The sequence below is a fragment of the Bos indicus genome, chromosome 5, assembly GCF_029378745.1.
Source record: "Bos indicus isolate NIAB-ARS_2022 breed Sahiwal x Tharparkar chromosome 5, NIAB-ARS_B.indTharparkar_mat_pri_1.0, whole genome shotgun sequence".
Lineage (NCBI taxonomy): Eukaryota > Metazoa > Chordata > Mammalia > Artiodactyla > Bovidae > Bos > Bos indicus.
The window spans coordinates 2,446,148-2,465,027 of NC_091764.1; the positions used below are offsets into that span (position 1 = coordinate 2,446,148).

Consider the following 18,880-nt stretch of genomic DNA (forward strand, 5'->3'; position numbering starts at 1 on the left):
TTTCATGCCTAAAGATATATCCCATTGCAAGCTCCAGTAATTAGAGAAGGAAGAGCAGAAGGTGTGTGTGTGTTGGGAGAGACACAGGAATGGGAGGAAGAACTGTATAGGTGTATGCAGGCAATCTTTTATCCATTGTTTAAACTTCCCTCATTTGCTTGTCTTCCCCATAGTGTTTTTTAAAAAACTATTTCTTTTAATTGGAGGATGATTGCTTTACAATGTTGTGGTGGTTTCAGCGGTACATCAACATGTATCAGCCATAGGTTATGCATGCCCCCCGCCCCGCCCGCCTGAACCTCCTTCCCACCTCCCACTCTGCCCCACTCCTCTAGGTTGTCACAGAGCACCAGGTTAGGCTCCCTGTGTTATACAGTAACTCCCCACTAGCTGTTTTACACATGGTAATGTATGTGTCTCAATGCCACTCTCTCCGTTTGGCCCACTCTCCTTCCACTACTGTGTCCACAAGCCTGTTCTCTGTGTCTGCTTCTCCATTGTTGCCCTGCAAATAAGTTCATCAGTGCCATCTTTCTAAATTCCATATATATATGCATCAATATACAGTTTTTGTATTTCTCTTTCTGACTTACTTCACTCTGTATAATAGGTTCCAGTTTCATCCACCTCATTAGAATTGACTCAGATGTGTTCCTTTTTATAGCTGAGTAATACTCCATTGTGTATATGTGCCACAACTTCCTTATCCATTCGTCTGCTGATGGACATCTAGGTTGCTTCCATGTCCGAGCTATTGTAAAAAGTGCTGCAGTGAACATTGGGGTATATGTATCTTTTTCAGTAATGGTTTTCTCAGCGTATATGCCCAGTAGTGGGATTATTGAGTCATATGGTAGATTTATTCCTAGTTTTTTAAGAAATCTCTATACTGTTCTCCATAGTGGCTATATCAGTTTACATTCCTACCAACAGTGCAAGAGGGTTCTTTTTTCTCCACACCCTCTCTATTTATTTGTTTGTAGATTTTTTTGATGATGGCCATTCTGACTGATGTGAGGTGATACCTCATTTTAGTTTTGTTTTGTTTTTAATTTTATTTTATTTTTAAACTTTACAATATTGTATTAGTTTTGCCAAACATCAAAATGAATCCGCCACAGGTATACCCGTGTTCCCCATCCTGAACCCTCCTCCCTCCTCCCTCCCCATACCCTCCCTCTGGGTCGTCCCAGAGCACCAGCCCCAAGCATCCAGTATCGTGCATTGAACCTGGACTGGCGACTCGTTTCATACATGATATTATACATGTTTCAATGCCATTCTCCCAAATCTCCCCACCCTCTCCCTCTCCCTCTCCCTCTCCCACAGAGTCCATAAGGCTGATCTATACATCAGTGTCTCTTTTGCTGTCTCGTACACAGGGTTATTGTTACCATCTTTCTAAATTCCATATATATGTGTTAGTATACTGTATTGGTGTTTTGATTTGCATTTCTATAATTATTAGTGATGTTGAGCATCTTTTCACATGTTTATCCCATTGTCTTGATTCCTAACTAATTTTTTATGCCAAACCTCACCTCAAGAGTAGAGATGATAAATATCATCTACAGCTTCTTCCTAAGAGAGGAAAACCCCGTATAGTTATACATGCACTATTCTTTAAAAATTTGTTCCCCCCCATCATGTTTTCTAGTAACATTTCCCTGCGATGATGCAAATTTCAGGAAACTGCATTTCAGCATCAGGACCCTAAGTGTGCTCCCTACTGGGCTGATTACTTTGAGCTAATGTAGTGTTCCATTCACTAGGATTCTACACACTTCTCCTATATTGATTGCATTATCAGTAGTGCTAATCACACATATCATTACCAGCCAATTACACAAGCACATATCTAAACTAGGTAACTTATTCACCAACATTATCTCTTACAAGTCTTAATTTTGTAATGAAGTTGATTATCCTCTTACCCAATTGAGTATAGCTACATATTTTGATCTAGCAGGCTAAATGCAAGTTTATTGAATTATATAGTAGATAATTACTTACCTATGTTTGTAACAACACAAAATGAGGGCAATTTGAGAGTAGTCTGTTTCTTATTCTGTTTAAAGAGTGCATTAGAGAAGGTTAATTGTTTTAAATAAAACAGACCCAAAGATATATTTGGGTTAAAAAAAAAAAGCAATAAAAGTGTACTTCCTGCACACAAAACAGAATTGGGTATGAGAACTGGTACTTGGGGATGCAATCATTCAGACACCCAGGTAGTTTTCTCACATATTCAGTATAAGAGTTGCATTCAGGGTCACTCTGAAAGATTCATTTTAGGGAGAAAGGACATGGAGGACTAATGAAGGTGTGTATGGGCTGACCTTGACAGTGAGGAATGCTAATACTTTATAGGCTACAGTTTAGTCACATGACCACAACTAGCTACCAAGGAAATGAGAATTATCCTTTATTCCAGGAAGTGGAAGAGGGCATGGATTTTGGTGCACAGTTAGCAATTTTTCCTTAAGGACTCAAAACATAACTTGCTCTATTTCTTGATTTAATGAACACTTCACTTGCCTTGGTCATTACTTAGAATCTCTTAGGCTTGCTTTGCTTTAATTTTATTACACTATGTCAAGTGTCCTATAAAACCTAGATTCAAGCTCTGACTCTTAGAAGACTTGTACATATCAAACAGCTGAATAATGGGGAATATGAAAATGAAAAGGCATTTTTTTCCAAAATTTTAAGTAAACACATTATGCCCCTGTTGTGGTGATGATTTTTTTAAGCAGGCTCAAATATAGGTAAGTGGGTTAGAATAAAAGGGTTAGCTTCGGGATATCACCTAGTTCAACCCTCTTATTTCACAGATAAGGAATGTGAGGCTTGGAGCGATGGACGGACCTGACTGTACAGCGAGCACTCAGGCTTCAGGCTCTTCCTCAGTGTCAGGCTCTTTTTTCTGGACCAAGTCTCTTTTCATAACATTATTTGTCATATTTTTTATTTGTAGTCATATTGCTTCCAAAACATAAGTCATTGAAAGATGTCCATCCATTTATAAAGAAGAAATAATGCACAATAAATTGTAACTGACAAGAGGTAGTGTGTTTAAATCCATGAGAAAATAGACCCAAACACCTTTCTTGATTTTCCAACCTCATCTGAAGGACCCTAATAAATTAGCTACTTACTAAAGGTTCTTTTTTAAAAAAAAATACATACTTTTTTCTTATTTCCTCAATAAAAGAATAATGGGTTCTAGATAAATCTTCTTCACCTCTAAAATTGTCTAATCCACGGCATGCAGATTTTATAATTTTAGAGAAGGCAAATTTATGATCACCATGCTAGTTAAGATCTAGGATTAAAAGTTCAGGAAAAACAAATTATTAAATCGGAAATATTGGAAGCTGTGTTATTTTTAAGGGAAAAAACCACATCATTACTTTTACAACCCCTGTAGGCAAAATTTAACTGTTTTATTATGCTACATTAGCAAAAATATGAAGTTTTGTTTCTTATTTAATTACTATTGCCTTTAGCCTAATTTTATGCTATTTTTGTAAGGATGTATAAAATAGAAAGTGTACAAGAAAAGTGGCACAAACCTAGGTGGAATCTAAAGCATACAAACTTCAAGGAATTTTATGGAAATGTGGAAATTCGGGGTTATTTTCACCATTCTTATTTATGTCAGGTGTTAGCTATGGTTGATCTTATACCAAGAGTGAATCAAAATCATTAGAGTAATGATGTATGTTCATTTATTAAATCCAAAGAAAACTGAAGCAGAATCTTCAGAGTTGGTTTTTATTACGAACATTATAAACACAGCTGCAAGTTAATATTTGTGCATAGAGTAGTTTTTGTTTATCACATTAGTAAAGACTAAATAATCTGGCAACCTTGCTGGAAATGAAGGTGAGAAGACTTTGCTCCTTCCCTGTCCACCTTCTACCAAACACAAATAAAAAAGTCCATCTAATTTTGTGATGCCACAAAAAATAATGGTGTGAAATGTAAGTAAAGAAGAGAACCAGGCTTTGCTTGCTCTCGTATTTACCTGCCCCCTGTGTTAGAAGTCTATATTCAGTTGATTATTAATGTAAAAAATCAGCAGATGCGTGGTGTCACCCTGTGTAAGCATCAGGGACATGAAGGCTAAGGCCATCTTTTAATGTACTCCATGGTGTTTTTCATATTGCTTTGATTTGTGAGGATTTTCTATGCAGTTCACTGTAGTGTAGGGATATTCACTTCTTTTGGATCCCTTTTTGAATATCCCCTCCTTAAAAGTGGGCTGCATGTGATCAGACAGTTTTTAAAAGCTACTGTTTCATATTTTCCAAAGAATCTGACATTGGTCCCCATGGTGACATAGCACCTATTGAAAATAATAAAGAGGAAGAGTCTATTTTTTTTAACATTTTTTTGTAATTTAAACTTTAAATCTAACTCTGCTCTTCTTCATAGGTACTATATTGATAGAATTGTTTTTAATAGGAAGTTTTGAAAGATGTTTGTATGGTAATGTAACAAATACACTCAAAACTGGAAGTTGCTATTTTAATTTGATTATCCTTTTGAGGACAACCTGGATTAAGTGTCATTATACAGAAGTACATGAAAAGTAAAACAAATGCATTGAGAACCCAGAATTTCATTTCGGTAATCAATTATTTTCAATGACTCATGACCTCTGAATAGTTTCCATGAAGAAAATACCTAGAGTTGATTTTATTCAAGTCCCACAATTCTTTCCTTTTTAAAAACATGCATGCTGATATTTTTGTGTTCATGCAAATTTTTTACTCTGTAACTCTGTATATATTAAGGGGCATTGGCATCCTAAGTAGGACTATATTTAAAAAGTGAGTAATTTTATTCTTATAGTTCTGAGTATGGCTTCTTTATACTGTGATGAATCTTGCTTTCTGCCTTTTATTTGCATACATAAAATCTTCATTTTTGCCTCATCATGTATCTTTTCTGCATATAATTAACATTAAATTTTTTTGTGCAGAGCTGGGTATTTGCCTCAGAATATTCCCCTGGAGATTATCAGATACCTGTCTGAGGAAAAGGATTTTCTTCCTTGGCATGCTGCCAGCAGAGCTCTTTATCCTCTAGATAAATTACTGGACCGCATGGAGAAATACAACATCTTCAATGTAAAAAGATATATTTTCTTCTTTCTTCTTTTCAGAAGATAAACTGTTTTCTCATTATCTACTATGTTCAACTTGATCCCAAGTTATTTTAGTAGTTCCTTCTAATTTGTGTTATCATTTTTGTTCTGATTTTCTGTATGACACTAATGGCAAATTCTGAAGAAAGAAATGTAATACAAGCTACTTTTTTTTTTTTTTCTGGCCTAAAAGTGTCAGTTAAGCTTAAATGCCTCAGAATTTAAGAACAAATATACATAATAAATCCTTAAAGTTCAAACTTACTTCCCTAGAGTTAAAGGGTTCTGTGTTCACAGAGGACTTAACCTGGAAGAGGGATGCAAAAATCTTCACAGAATATAGACAGTTTCAGTAAAGATTCTTAGTCATTATTTTTATCCAGAGGGGCATAGTAAATTCAATTCACTTCCTTAATTAACAAGGTTAAGATCAACATTGAGGGCAAAAGCCCATTCATAATTGGGTCCAAGGAGATATAGGAGAGCAAACAACAGCTAATCCAAATAGACCTGAAGACATGGCAAACATTCCAACGTGTTACCTGACCAGATTTCCTAAGCCTAAGGGCTGGAAAACCAAACTTGCACAGTTGACACCACCTAATCTAATGTAATAATCATTTTGAATAGCATTAGGGTTAAGCACTGCTAATGAGCTTTTGATTCCAAAATTTCTTATCACCAGTGAAGTTTTGCATGCGAGAATGTATCTCTGTAACTCCTATTACCATTGAGCATTATTTATTTTCCTTTTACTTATTTGAAGACTCTGCTCCGTGTCTTATAAAATTTTCCTAATTTATAACGTCCTGGCTCTGCTAATTAACCTATGGATTTGAAGTGACTCGAGGCAAGTTGGCTCTGACATGAAAGCTGTTTATCAGAGTCATCTAAACTGCGATGTCCCTAAGAGTTGCTTTTTCAAATCTTATCCTGAGCCTGCATGAACGCACCTTGGCTTTAACAATTTTTTTTAATGAGAGTGGTCTTGGCTTGACTGTTCATTGTCATTGGCTTTGTTCTAGTCCGCCTTTGTAGCAGACGTGCATACAAGTGTCAGCACAGTTATGGTATCATTTTTATCTGCTGGAGAAAGGCTTATTACCCTTCTCTTTTCTCCTTAACACAGAGACACTGTAATATTAAACTTATGTAAAACAAATTTACATTCTTGTGTATATTTGTACTTTAGAATAATATATCATGTCAGACACTTCATTTCCAGTAAAAGTTAAGAATTGTTTTACTGTAATTTCAGTGTTTTGCTTCCTTTGTCAAAATTCAAGGACCACATTAAAGTGAGGAGAACATATCTTGCATTACGACTAATATTTAATTATATCATTAGATGAATGGATTTTGACTTTGAAATATTAATAGTACATCATTTTACTAAAAAGTGAATCTCATGTGTGTGTCAGGTTCAACAAAGCTAGGCTATTAGCTGGGCTTATCTAATAGTTTTGCATTAAATATGGTCTATTTACATAAAATGATAAAGATTAGGTATTCATTTTCATAAACTATATCTACATACATATGTAACTATGTATACATGGATTCATTATCAATATCTTACTTTCATTTTCGCTACAAAAATTGTCATCTCAAATATTTAATAGTGAAAATTGCTTAATTTTTCAATAGGCAGTAAAGAGTAGACTTCCACCATTGCAACTGTATTTTATATTTATTTTCTATGTTTGAAATAATAAGTCAAATGAAATTGTAATAAAGCTTTACCATACCCGTTATTTTACGGATATTCAAAGTAGGTTCATTTGGAAAATATTTTAAGTTACATATAATTTCAGTTGTCAGAGTGAAGTGATTTGAAAGTAACATTATCTTTATTTCTCCCACTCTTCATTTAGGAATATATTTTAAAGCAAGTTGCAACGACGTACATCAAGCTTGGTTGGCCAAAAAACAGTTTTAATGGATCTCTTGTCCAAGCATCCTACCAACACGAGTACGGTTTCATTTCTTACTTGCTCCCCCCAGAAGCGTGCAATGACACACCACTAGAACCACTGTGACTGTCGCAGCGTGAGACGACCTTTCGTTCTGCATCTGTCATTTCCCTTTCCCGGAAGGACTGCTGGTGGACAGCACGGTTTCCACCACCTGCTACTGAGAACAAAGGCTTTTCTTGGCCGTGTTTTAATTTAAAATCTGCCTCTACGGGTAGTTGAGATCTGAACCTAGACCCCTCACTAGAGAACTGTTTCCAGAGAAGACGTTTTTATGCACAACTCCCACCCTGCTTAATTATTTCTTACTCAGCAAAATGGAATCCCTGTGTCTGAAAATTATTTTGTGCTAATTATTTACATATGTACTGTAATGTAGTGTACTGAGTTACCCGTTCTCTCCAGATATTAACCCTGTTGGTTTTTCTTTTCCTTTTGATGATACCTAGAGAACTACGTAGAGAAGTTATAATGCTGGCATGTAGTTTTGGCAACAAACACTGTCACCAACAAGCATCAACACTTATTTCAGATTGGATTTCCAGCAACAGGAACAGGTAAGCTGAACCAAATCCTATTTTTCTGATATGATATGTACTACTTTCAGATTCTGAGTGGATGCTTTACATTCATTCACTGGAGAAAAACAAGACAAGATAAAAACACTGCAGAACTTTGTTTCAGGTTCACAGATTACCAAGCAGCCACCCGAAAGCCACAGTGTACATCTCTTTGGACTATTTTATCTAGTTTTAAACTACCTTTCTTAAGCCAGGCCCTTATTCTTCATATATAGAGTGTCACCTTATTTCGAATCTTGCTAGCTTTGCTGTCACATGAAAACAAAATAATTGAATTTAGGTCAAACTCTGAAGTTCCTTAGAAAGGTTGCGGTATTTATTTATAAAACAACTGTGAGCATTTGATATAAATGAAGCAGCATAGCAAATGTTAATTGTAAAACCTAAAGACAAAAATGTTATGAAAAACCTTTAGTCTTTCAGTGACCTTTGATAGAAAGCTTAAACTTGTGTCTTATCTTGGAATTTCACAGTACAGTATTTTCATATATTATATGAGGTTAAAAAAATTTGATAGAATTATTTTTGACTTAAATATTATATTAAATGTCACTTAATGTTAATGAAAAAATATGAAGCATAAACAAAATCAAGGATCAGTGATTTTCATACTATAGTTTTTAAAAATATTTTAGGTGTATTTGAATTTCCAAAGATCATTATGTTCCATTTCTTTTTATACTCTGGGAAATTTTCAATCACACTTCTCCAGTCTTTGGCCACCTTGTTAAGGAGAGTCTGATCAGAAGGGTGAGGATTTAAGGAACAATTAGTTCAGAAGATTCTATTTTACATGCTTCAGGGGGCTTGTTCCTGGTGTCAGTGACTGAGACAGCCCCGTGGGCAACAGAAGGAGACTTGTTGTAGAAGAACATTGAGAACCACAAAGAGTATAATTTGTTTATGGAACAAAATGGTATTTGTCTTGCTGAGAGTTGTTTAGGTTTAAACTTATGTCTGACTCCAGATCAAAATGTAGCTCTCCTGCTTTAAGTTTGTGAGGGAAATCTTTCATTGCATTACTTAGTAATTAGTCAATCTCTCACCTTCTCTAGAGTTTTCCTCTTTTCTTTTTAAGTTAATCCTTGTTGACCGTACACTGAGCTAAGAAGGAAAATATTTTATTACTATCATCTCTCAATGGAACCATCATATACTAGAAGACAGTGATTAAATTCCTCATCACTCTTCTCTAGAACTAAAACATCTTCATTTTTTTAAAACTTATCCTTTTTGCTAAGTCCTCTAAAACCTTTTATATTAGTCTTAAAATGTTATTTAAAAAACTTTTCCTGTTTTTTTACCACCCCCTTCAATTCTATCACATGTAATTGGGCTATGAAAACTTAAACATTTATCCAAAATCAATACATCCAAAATGTGACCGAGATATTTAATCATATATACATTCAAGGAAAAAAAAGTGAAATATACTCTTTGACAACTGTGGTCTCAACTTTCTGCCCCTTTGTTTTTTTGTTTTGATTCTTTGATTGTTTTATTTGGCAATTTGACTTAAACGTGCTAACTTGCTTCAGTCGTTTCCTGAACTACAGCCCACCAGGCTCCTCTGTCCAAGTCCCAAGTCTTCCCAGGCAAGAATAATGGAGTAAGTTGCCATTTCCTCCTCCAGAGGATTTTCCCGACTGAGGAATCAAAGGCATGTCTGTCCCTTCTCCTGCATTGGCAGGCATGTTCTTTTTTTTTTTTTTTTTTTTTTTAATTTAACTTTACAATATTGTATTGGTTTTGCCATATATCAAAATGAATCTGCCAAAAAGAGGCATGTTCTTTACCACTAGCTCCACCTGGAAAGCCCCTCATTTGGCTATAGATGTGTGCTTTTTCTCAGAACTGATAGCTGTTTTTGAACCCTTTCATGAATTTACTCATACTTACCTACATTCTTACTATTTTATTAGAACTGAACTTATACCTTTGTATTACCATAATTTCTCTAAGGAGTATTCAAACATGATATCACTTTCTACATTTAAAAATATAACTATCGGGAAAATTCTATCTTTAAAATAATTCATTTATTTAATGAAATTTTATTGAGCAATTCTCAGTAGCAGCTTTCACTTTCATGTGTTGGAGAAGGAAATGGCAATCCACTCCAGTGTTCTTGCCTGGAGAATCCCAGGGATGGGGGAGCCTGGTGGGCTGCCATCTATGGGGTCGCACAGAGTCAGACACGACTGAAGTGACTTAGCAGTAGCAGCAGCAGCAGTAGCAGCTGGTAACCAAAAAACAGAGAAGAGGTGAAGCTCAAAATTCATAGGAGATACAGCTCTGTAAACAAATAGTGGTTCTTTGAAGCAAGAACCAAGCATAGGACAGTGTGTGAACCCGCAGAAGGGGGAGGTTGCTGCCTGGGAGACCCTGTGTTCTGCCTTATGAAGAGTGAGTGGGACCTAGATGACCGGGCCGCATGAGGCAGGGCTGGGTGTGTATGAGAATGTGAAGGGGGTGGTAGGGGTCCCAAACAGAAGGGAGGTGCATGGGTTGATGTTTAATTTTAAAAGAGTACAGCAGTTTTTGACTTGTGAGTTTGAACCCTCTATTACTTCCATAAACCCCTTATAAATGAAAGTGTCAGCTCATTTCAGTTCTTATAACTATTCTGCTTATTTGTGGTACAGTAGTTAAATTGGGGCCTAAGTCTTTTAAATTTCTTTTGTTATTTCCTTCATTGTTTTTACATGGTCCTGTTTTGCTTCTTTTTGTGACTGGGCAAGTAAACCTGCTAAGTGAAACTAACTCTGTGTTTACTAAGAAATACTCAACCAGCCAGCCAAATGACATGCCCCAGCATACACCAGTGACCTCCTGCAGGAAGTGTCCATGATGCTCATGGGGCTGGCTGTATGTGAGATCAGAGGTTTCATCTGTAGTTAATAAAACAATAATGCACCCTGTAATTGGTGCTGAGTTTAACTTTATTAAATTGAGTCAATTAAGGGGAGGGTTAGGTTTCTTTTTAAATGTGCCTGAAGTAACAGACGGAGAAGGCAATGGCACCCCACTCCAGTACTCTTGCCTGGAAAATCCCATGGACAGAGGAGCCTGGTAGGCTGCAGTCCATGGGGTCGCTAAGGGTCGGACATGACTGAGCGACTTCACTTTCACTTTTCACTTTCATGCATTGGAGAAGGAAATGGCAACCCACTTCAGTGTTCTTGCCTGGAGAATCCCAGGGACAGGGGAGCCTGGTGGGCTGCTGTCTATGGGGTCACACAGAGTCGGACACGACTGAAGTGACTTAGCAGCAGCAGAAGTAACAGACCAGTTTTGTTTGCTTGTTTTTGTTTAATTGGAACCTTAAAGATCATCTTAAAAGACTCTCCAAAGGTAATGTTAAAGTGAAAGTGTTAGTCGCTCCATCATGTCTGACTCTTTGCGACCCCATGGACTATAGCCTGCCAGGCTCCTCTGTCCATGGGATTTCCCTGGCAAGAATACTGGAGTGGGTTGTCACTCCCTCTCTAGGGGATCTTTCTGACCCAGGGATTGAACACGGGTCTCCTGCATTGTAGGCAGATTCTTTACTGTCTGATCCACAAGGTAACATCATAACATACTAAAAAATTTTGATCAGTGAGATGCTATATATTTGTGCTAATAAATCTAAAGGTCAAGGAGTCCTGGAAGAAGCAGCAGTTGCAAAGATCTGGGCCGCTTGTTACTATACAGCCTGGTCCTGATACACTGGGGAGATAGGTCAAATTAGTGGCACTGGAAAACAGAATGGAAAGTTGGTGCAAGGCTGGCTAATGGATCCAAAAAGTGCAGTGAAAGGCTAGAGGTGGTAGCAGAAGTTAGAAAAATTCAAGAATTACAGTGGATGATACGTTGAATGAGTCCACATTCTGATCTCTTAAAATATTCAAATGCTACAGTGTGCTGAATTGTAACGGTGATGTCATGCATATAGACGGACTGAGCTGTGCTCAGGTCTTGTTAGGCTGTGGTTTGGGGACTAAGTTCAGCAGAATGCCACATTTCAGAAAAGAGACAAATCACCAAGCATTCGGGAGAGAACAATATAAATGATAAAAAAGATTGAGGAAACACCAGCTATGAGGGGAGGTCACGAGAACTGAGAATTTCACTCTAAAAAAAAGACTCACAAAAGATGATAGCTTTTTTGTATGAATAAAAAGCATAATAAAAAGGACAGAAATTGGTTTCTTTCACTGCTGGGTGGAAATAAATAAGAAATGATTGGCATGAACTTCAATGAGTAAAATAGAAGGGATATATTTTTTACTCTAAATGAATTATTATCTGAAAACCTCTGTATTAAAACACTTTTGAGATTGTACAGTTAACTACACAGGGATCTCAACATATCAGTGTGGGATTTTCTTTGAATAAACATGTAACCTGAAATTAAATGTGTCCATGATAACACAGCCTCTTAATTTTGTGTTAATGTCTTTCTCAAATAATATTAAAAGATACATTTTTTCTTTTTTAAAAAAATTTTTGGAGTAGAGTTGATTTACAATGTTATGTTAGTTTCAGGTGTGCAGCAAAGTGAATCAGTTGAGTTCAGTTCAGTCGCTCAGTCGTGTCTGACTCTGCGACCCCATGGACTGCAGTACACCAGGCTTCCCTGTCCATCACCAGCTCCCGGAGTCGGCGATGCCATGCAACCATCTCATCCTCTGTCGTCCCCTTCTCCTCCTGCCTTCAGTCTTTCCCAGCATCAGGGTCTTTTCCAATGAGTCAGTTCTTCCCATCAGGTGGCCAAAGTATTGGAGTTTCAGCTTCAGCATCAGTCCTTCCAATGAACACCCAGGACTGATCTCCTTTAGGATGGACTGGTTGGATCTCCTTGCAGTCCAAGGGACTCTCAAAGGTCTTCTCCAACACCACATACATCTGCATATATCCACTCTTTTAGATTCTATTCCCATATAGGTCTATAGAGTACTGAGTAGAATTCCATGTGCTATTTGGTAGGTCCTTATTAGTTATCCATTTTATGTATACCAGTGTGTATATATATATACACATATATATGTATATATATATTTATATATATATTCATATATATATATATGAATCTCAATATTCCAATAAAGCTTTAAGCCAAGACAGGGTAAAGGTTTTAAATGGTTAATTTTTTAAAAGTAATCAGTAGTGATATCCATTCCCTAACATAAATTGATAACTGGTATCAATACTCTGGGCTTCCCTGGTGGCTCAGTGGTAAAGAATTCACCCACAATGAAGGAGATGCAGGTTCAATCCCTGGGTTGGGGAGGTCCCCTGAAAAGGAAATGGCAACCCACTCCAGTACTTTTGCTTGGGAAATCCCACGGACAGAGGAGCCTGGTGGGTTCTTGGGGTTGCAAAGTGTCGGACATGACTTAGAGACTAAACGACAACAAATCAATAATCTACTTTAAAAATACCCTAAAACAGCAGAAGACCTTGTTCATTGTGGGAAAGTAAAACTGCTTACTGAATTAAAATTTACTGTGAATTCATTTGAAATTGAAAAAAATAAGGTCATTTTATAACAAAAATTGTAAGTAGGGGAGCCTCTGTGGAGCTTTGCAGCATACATAATACATAAGCTTAATATTGTTGTCCTTACTGATGATAATAATAATGAAAATTATATCTACTTTATTGAGTATTTATTACATTCCAGGCATTGGTCTAAGTGTTTTTGGTATATGATTTTTTATTTTTTATTTTCCTTTTACAAAGAGAAATCCAAAACTTACAAAGGTTAAATGTAACTTGCCAAGATTATACAATAGGTGGGGTTGGGGGAGAGATCTGGGCTTCCATCTAAAGCCTATCTTCTACCCTACAGCCTAGAATTCCGTGATAGTATATCGAATTTCCATATATCAGTAACAGATGTTTGTTAAAAAACGATAAAAACAAAACAAAAAAACAAAGAAAAAACAAAAAAGGATACCCAAGAAAGCCAGTTTTTTCTGTGCACAAGAGTCACTGGGGAGACTAGTTAAAGAGTTTATACTGCCCCCTCAGAGCTCTGATTCATGGGTGAGATGGGGCCCAAGAATGTGACTTGCTAATAATTTAGTAATTTTCCGTATTATTAAAGATGCCGAGGCTGCTTATCTGTGGCCCACATTTTGGGAACCACTGGTATTAGGATTGGTTATGGTCTTCAGAGTCAAAGACACTGTGATCAAATTGCAGCCATTTGACTAAGTAAACTTAGGAAAATCACTTGGTACATCATCTGAAAAGTGGCAAGACTACTAACAACCAAACAGGTAGTGAGGATTATATAAAAGAATGCCTATAAGGACCTGACCCTTGTAAGAAATTATACAACATTCAGCATCTCTGAAGTTGGCTTCTACTTATTTTTTTTTTAGCTTAAAAAAATTTTTTTTTCATTTAAATTTATTTATTTTATTTTGACCACCCCTGTGTAATGGGTTGGAGAAGGCAATGGCACCCCACTCCAGTGCTCTTGCCTGGAAAACCCCATGGACAGAGGAGCCTGGTAGGCTGCAGTCCATGTGGTAGCGAAGAGTTGGACACAACTGAGTGACTTCGCTTTCACTTTTCACTTTCATGCATTGGAGAAGAAAATGGCAACCCACTCCAGTGTTCTTGCCTGGAGAATCCCAGGGACAGGGGAGCCTGTTGGGCTGCCGTCTACGGGGTTGCACAGAGTCGGACACGACTGAAGCGACTTAGCAGTAGCAGCAGCAGCAGTGTAATGGGTGGTGTGAATTTGAGATGGAGAAAGTAGAACAGTGTGGAATAGAACAGGATAAGACATTGATAGAATGCCTTCAATATTAGACTTAACTTTCTATAAATTTTGAGGATATAAGGATATGACTTGTAACATAAAAAATAAAATAAAACATTACCATAGAGGTTCTAAATCAAGAGCAGGGGGACATTTGCCCCTCTCGCCACTGCCTGTCTTGGCCTCTGGGTAAATGTTAGTTTCCTCCCTGCCCTTAATCAGGTGCTGTTTTGGTACCTGCCCCTCCCTCAGTCATAGCTGTTGTTTAATCTCATAGTGTAAAGAGCTCTAGTTAAGTGACTTTCCTTTTGTCTGCTCTTAGCCCATCAATAATTGTTGAACTTGTGTGAGAGCATAAAAGTGGCAGGACAAAGGGCTCTTTCCATTATGGTTTTAGGTATTTGGTTCAGAAACCTCATGTTTTCTTCCCTGAAAACATAGATCCTAAGTTACTGGCCATGTTTTCACGTTATTATGGTCCTATTCCCTCTGCTCTTTACACTCTTTTTTGTATTCTTTCCACTACTCATCGGCCTGCTGTACGTTTTCCTACCAGCCAGTCCTGCCATTCTAGTGGTCGGTCACCAGCGTAGTCCTGTTGCAAACTAGTGAACACAGCTCAGAGTCTGTATGGAGCAGTGGGAGAGGCAGGGTTCCCCAAACCTCCAGTCAGTGGGGGTGAGGAATCAGGTTTGCTCCTAATTTGTCAGTAGGCAGCTGTGGGTTCAGACAAGTCTGTCAATGTCTCCAAGTTTTCAACCCTGTTTCTACAGTGAGGGAATTGTATCTAAATCTCTAGTGCATCCCTCAACTCCAACAGTCCAAAATTTCACACTCACTGTGCTTGAACTTAAATCATAGTTTCCTCACAACATGTCCAGTTTGGGTTCTCTTTTGATTGCATAGTTAAAGGGAGCATATGTTCTTTTATTGATGTACTTAACAAGCATGTATCAGGCACTGTGCTAGACACTTTGAAGGAAGCATCCCTTCATTCAAGAAGTGGCAGCCCCTGTTACCTGACTGGCATTGAGAATACGTGATCTGCACCCTTATCTGCACTAAAGATGAATGCAGGGGCAAGGAAGGCAGTGTAGGAAGGAGGCAGAAATTGTTCAAAATAATCACACAAAGCTAAAGATGAAACTTAGGTGTGTGATGCCCTGAGAAAATTTGACCAGTCCTGTGGAAATGTGACCAGAGCAGGGAGAGCAGGGAGAACTTCCAACCCTGATCACTGGGGCTGGAGATGAAGAGACAGGGCATATTTGAACATGACTGAGGAATGAAAGTGACAGGTGTTAATGAATGTTTGGATAGAAAAAATAAGAGAAAGGAAGGCAATGATGACAACTGATGAAAATAATCCCTTGGGCTCAAACTTTTATGCATATGAACTGCCTAAAATGGCATTTTAAGTCTATATCCAAAATTCTCCATCATACATTTAAATGATTTTAAATTCCAGCATATTGTAAAAATAGACTTTTTTTTTTTCAGTAAAATTCTTTTCAGGCTTTTAAATGTCTCCAGTGGATCTGAGACACCATAGCTATTTTATACTCATCATTAGCCATTTAAAAATATGATTACTTATTTACTAAACACTGTTGCTGTTAAGTTGCTTCAGTCGTGTCTGACTCTGTGCGACCCCATAGACGGCAGCCCACCAGGCTCCCCCATCCCTGGGATTCTCTAGGCAAGAACACTGGAGTGGGTTGCCATTTCCTTCTCCAATGCATGAAAGTGAAAAGTGAAAGTGAAGTCGCTCAGACGTGTCTGATTCTTAGTGACTCCATGGACTGCAGCCCACCAGGCTCCTCTGTCCATGGGATTTTCCAGGCAAGAGTACTGGAGTGGGGTGCCATTGCCTTCTTCGTAATACTGTGCTAACAAATGTCACAAATTAAATACTTCACAGAATCATTACAATATGTAAAATTTTCTCTTTATTTGGTAGTGTAATAAAATGCACCCTCAGAAGACACAAGATGAGTGAATGACAAATATGCCTCTCTTCTGGAAAGTGAGAGAAAGTGGGAGAAGGGTTTTTATGAGAAGAGAAATATCCATTTAAGAGTTTAGAATGCAGAAATGGATCGCCAAGTGTGTGTTAGTCACACAGTCATGTCCAACTCTTTGCAGTTCCATGGACTGTAGCCCACCAGGCTCCTCTGTCCATGGGATTCTCCAGGCAAGAACACTGGAGTGGGTTGCCATTTCCTTCTCCAGGAGATTTTAGCAACCCAGGGATCGAACCCGGGTCCCCTGCATGGCAGGCAGGTTCTTTACCATCTGAGCCACCAGGGAAGCCCAGGGAATTATCCTTAGGTACTCCTTGAAAAGTCTTCCTTTATGCCTAGGGTTATGAACACGTCATTTTGAGGACACCCACACTAGGATGTAGGAAGAAGTGGAATGGATGAGAAGTAGATGAAGTTGTCTAGGGAGAGAATGTAAGAAGGGAGTTCAAGGCCAAGAATTAGGAAATCACAGCATGGAGTAGCTGGGTGTAATTCACACGTGTTGAGGCCCCTGAGGGTGAATATTTACGGTGTATTCTAAAAGTTGTTTTATTTCCTCTGCCAATTTTTGTGTATTTTTCACTTACTATTAATCCTTTCCACTATAAATTTTTAAAGTTGCATCTATTAAACAGTGGTAAAGAATCCTCCTGCTAATGCAGGAGACACAAGAGACTCAGATTTGATCCCAGTGTCAGGAAGATCCTCCGAGGTAGGAAATGGCAACCTACTCCAGTATTCTTGCTGTAAAATTCCACAGACAGAGGAGCCTGGCAGGTTATAGTCCATGGGGCTGCAAAGAGTTGGACATGACTGACTGTACAAACATACATATATATCTGTAAATAAAGATATGTAAAAATGGTATAAAATCTAAGAACTATATACTTTTTCTTGTAGATGTCCCCAAGGGACTTTATATAAATTTTAGTTTTACTTTAACTCATATCCATCAAAAATGCAACTAATTGCCTCTACCTTGCATTATAAAATAGGCATTTTATATCTAAAATAATTTAAAAGATACTTTTATGATTGTCTCATGTTTCAAATATTTGACTCACAACATCCTCTTTCAGTGTTAGCCAATACTGCTTTTACAAGTAGTGTATTTCTTTACCTCCTAACCAATATCTGGCATAAAATCTGTTTTTCTAGGGGGTTAAAATATCAGAAATTATTTCATTTTTAATTTCTAAGAATTTAGGAAGTATACTACAAAAGGCAATTATAGTCCCAGTGTATTATATTAAGAAACTTCAAACTGATTGACCTGTATTTTCAGTCATTCTCATTTTTACTTGTATGTGAGCATCCTATGTGTAATTTGTTTGGCTAGTTATTTATTTCACATTGAGCACAGTTCAGATACTGTTAATAGAGGACTTCATGCACTATGGATGTGATTTCCTTCCTTAATCTTTTTTTTTTTTTATAACAGACTAGTCCTTTGAGGTGAGAAGAAGAATATAATGAATTAGCTACTAGAATGTTTGTAGTGTAGATTTAAAAAGTACTTTGAGCTTGTTTTCCCTTTGCTTAATCCAAAACTTGAGAGCATGTACTTTTGTTTACTTTTATCTTTGCTGTTCAGTTGTTATATCCTGTTCGACTCTTTGTGACCCTATGGATTGCAGCACACCAGGCTTCCTTGTCCTTCACTATCTCTTAGAGTTTTGCTCAAGCTCTTGTCCACTTAAGTCCATGATGCCTTCCAACCATCTCATCCTCTGTCACATCCTTCTCCTCCTGCCCTCAATGTTTTCCAGCATCAGGGACTTTTCCAACAAGTCAGCTCTTTGTATCAGGTGGCCAAAGTATTGGAGCTTCAGCATCAATCCTTCCAAAGAGTATTCAAGATTGATTTCCTTCAGGACTGAGTGGTTTGATCTCCTTGCTGTCCAAGGCACTCTCAAGAGTCTTCTCCAGCACCACAATTTTTTTAAATTTATTTTTTTATTGAAGGACAATTGCTTTACAGAATTTTGTTTTCTGTCAAACCTCAACATGAATCAGCCATCAGTTCAGTTCAGTTCAGTTGCTCAGTCGTGTCTGACTCTTTGCGACTCCATGAATCACAGCACGCCAGGCCTCCCTGTCCATTACCAACTCCTGGAGTTCACTCAAACTCATGTGCATCGAGTTGGTGATGCCATCCAGCCATCTCATCCTCTGTCGTCCCCTTCTCCTCCTGCCCCCAATCCCTCCCAGCATCAGGGTCTTTTTCAGTGGGTCAGCTCTTTGCATGAGGTGGCCAAAGTATTAGAGTTTTAGCTTCAGCATCAGTCCTTCCAATGAATACCCAGGACTGATCTCCTTTAGAAATGACTGGTTGGATCTCCTTGCAGTCCAAGGCACTCTCAAGAGTCTTCTTCAACACCACAGTT

General features: G+C 37.8%; 1 protein-coding gene across 2 annotated transcripts in view; it reads left to right on the forward strand.

Annotated features, from left to right (window-relative positions):
• TRHDE (thyrotropin releasing hormone degrading enzyme) overlaps nucleotides 1-18,880 on the forward strand; it is a 449,137-nt gene that overhangs the window by 396,194 nt on the left and 34,063 nt on the right. For both annotated transcript variants that reach the window (XM_070788822.1, XM_070788823.1), the window contains exons 13-15: nucleotides 4,991-5,138; nucleotides 7,030-7,127; nucleotides 7,578-7,685. In XM_070788822.1, the coding sequence (XP_070644923.1) occupies nucleotides 4,991-5,138; nucleotides 7,030-7,127; nucleotides 7,578-7,685 (354 nt within the window). The remainder of the gene's footprint in view (nucleotides 1-4,990; nucleotides 5,139-7,029; nucleotides 7,128-7,577; nucleotides 7,686-18,880) is intronic.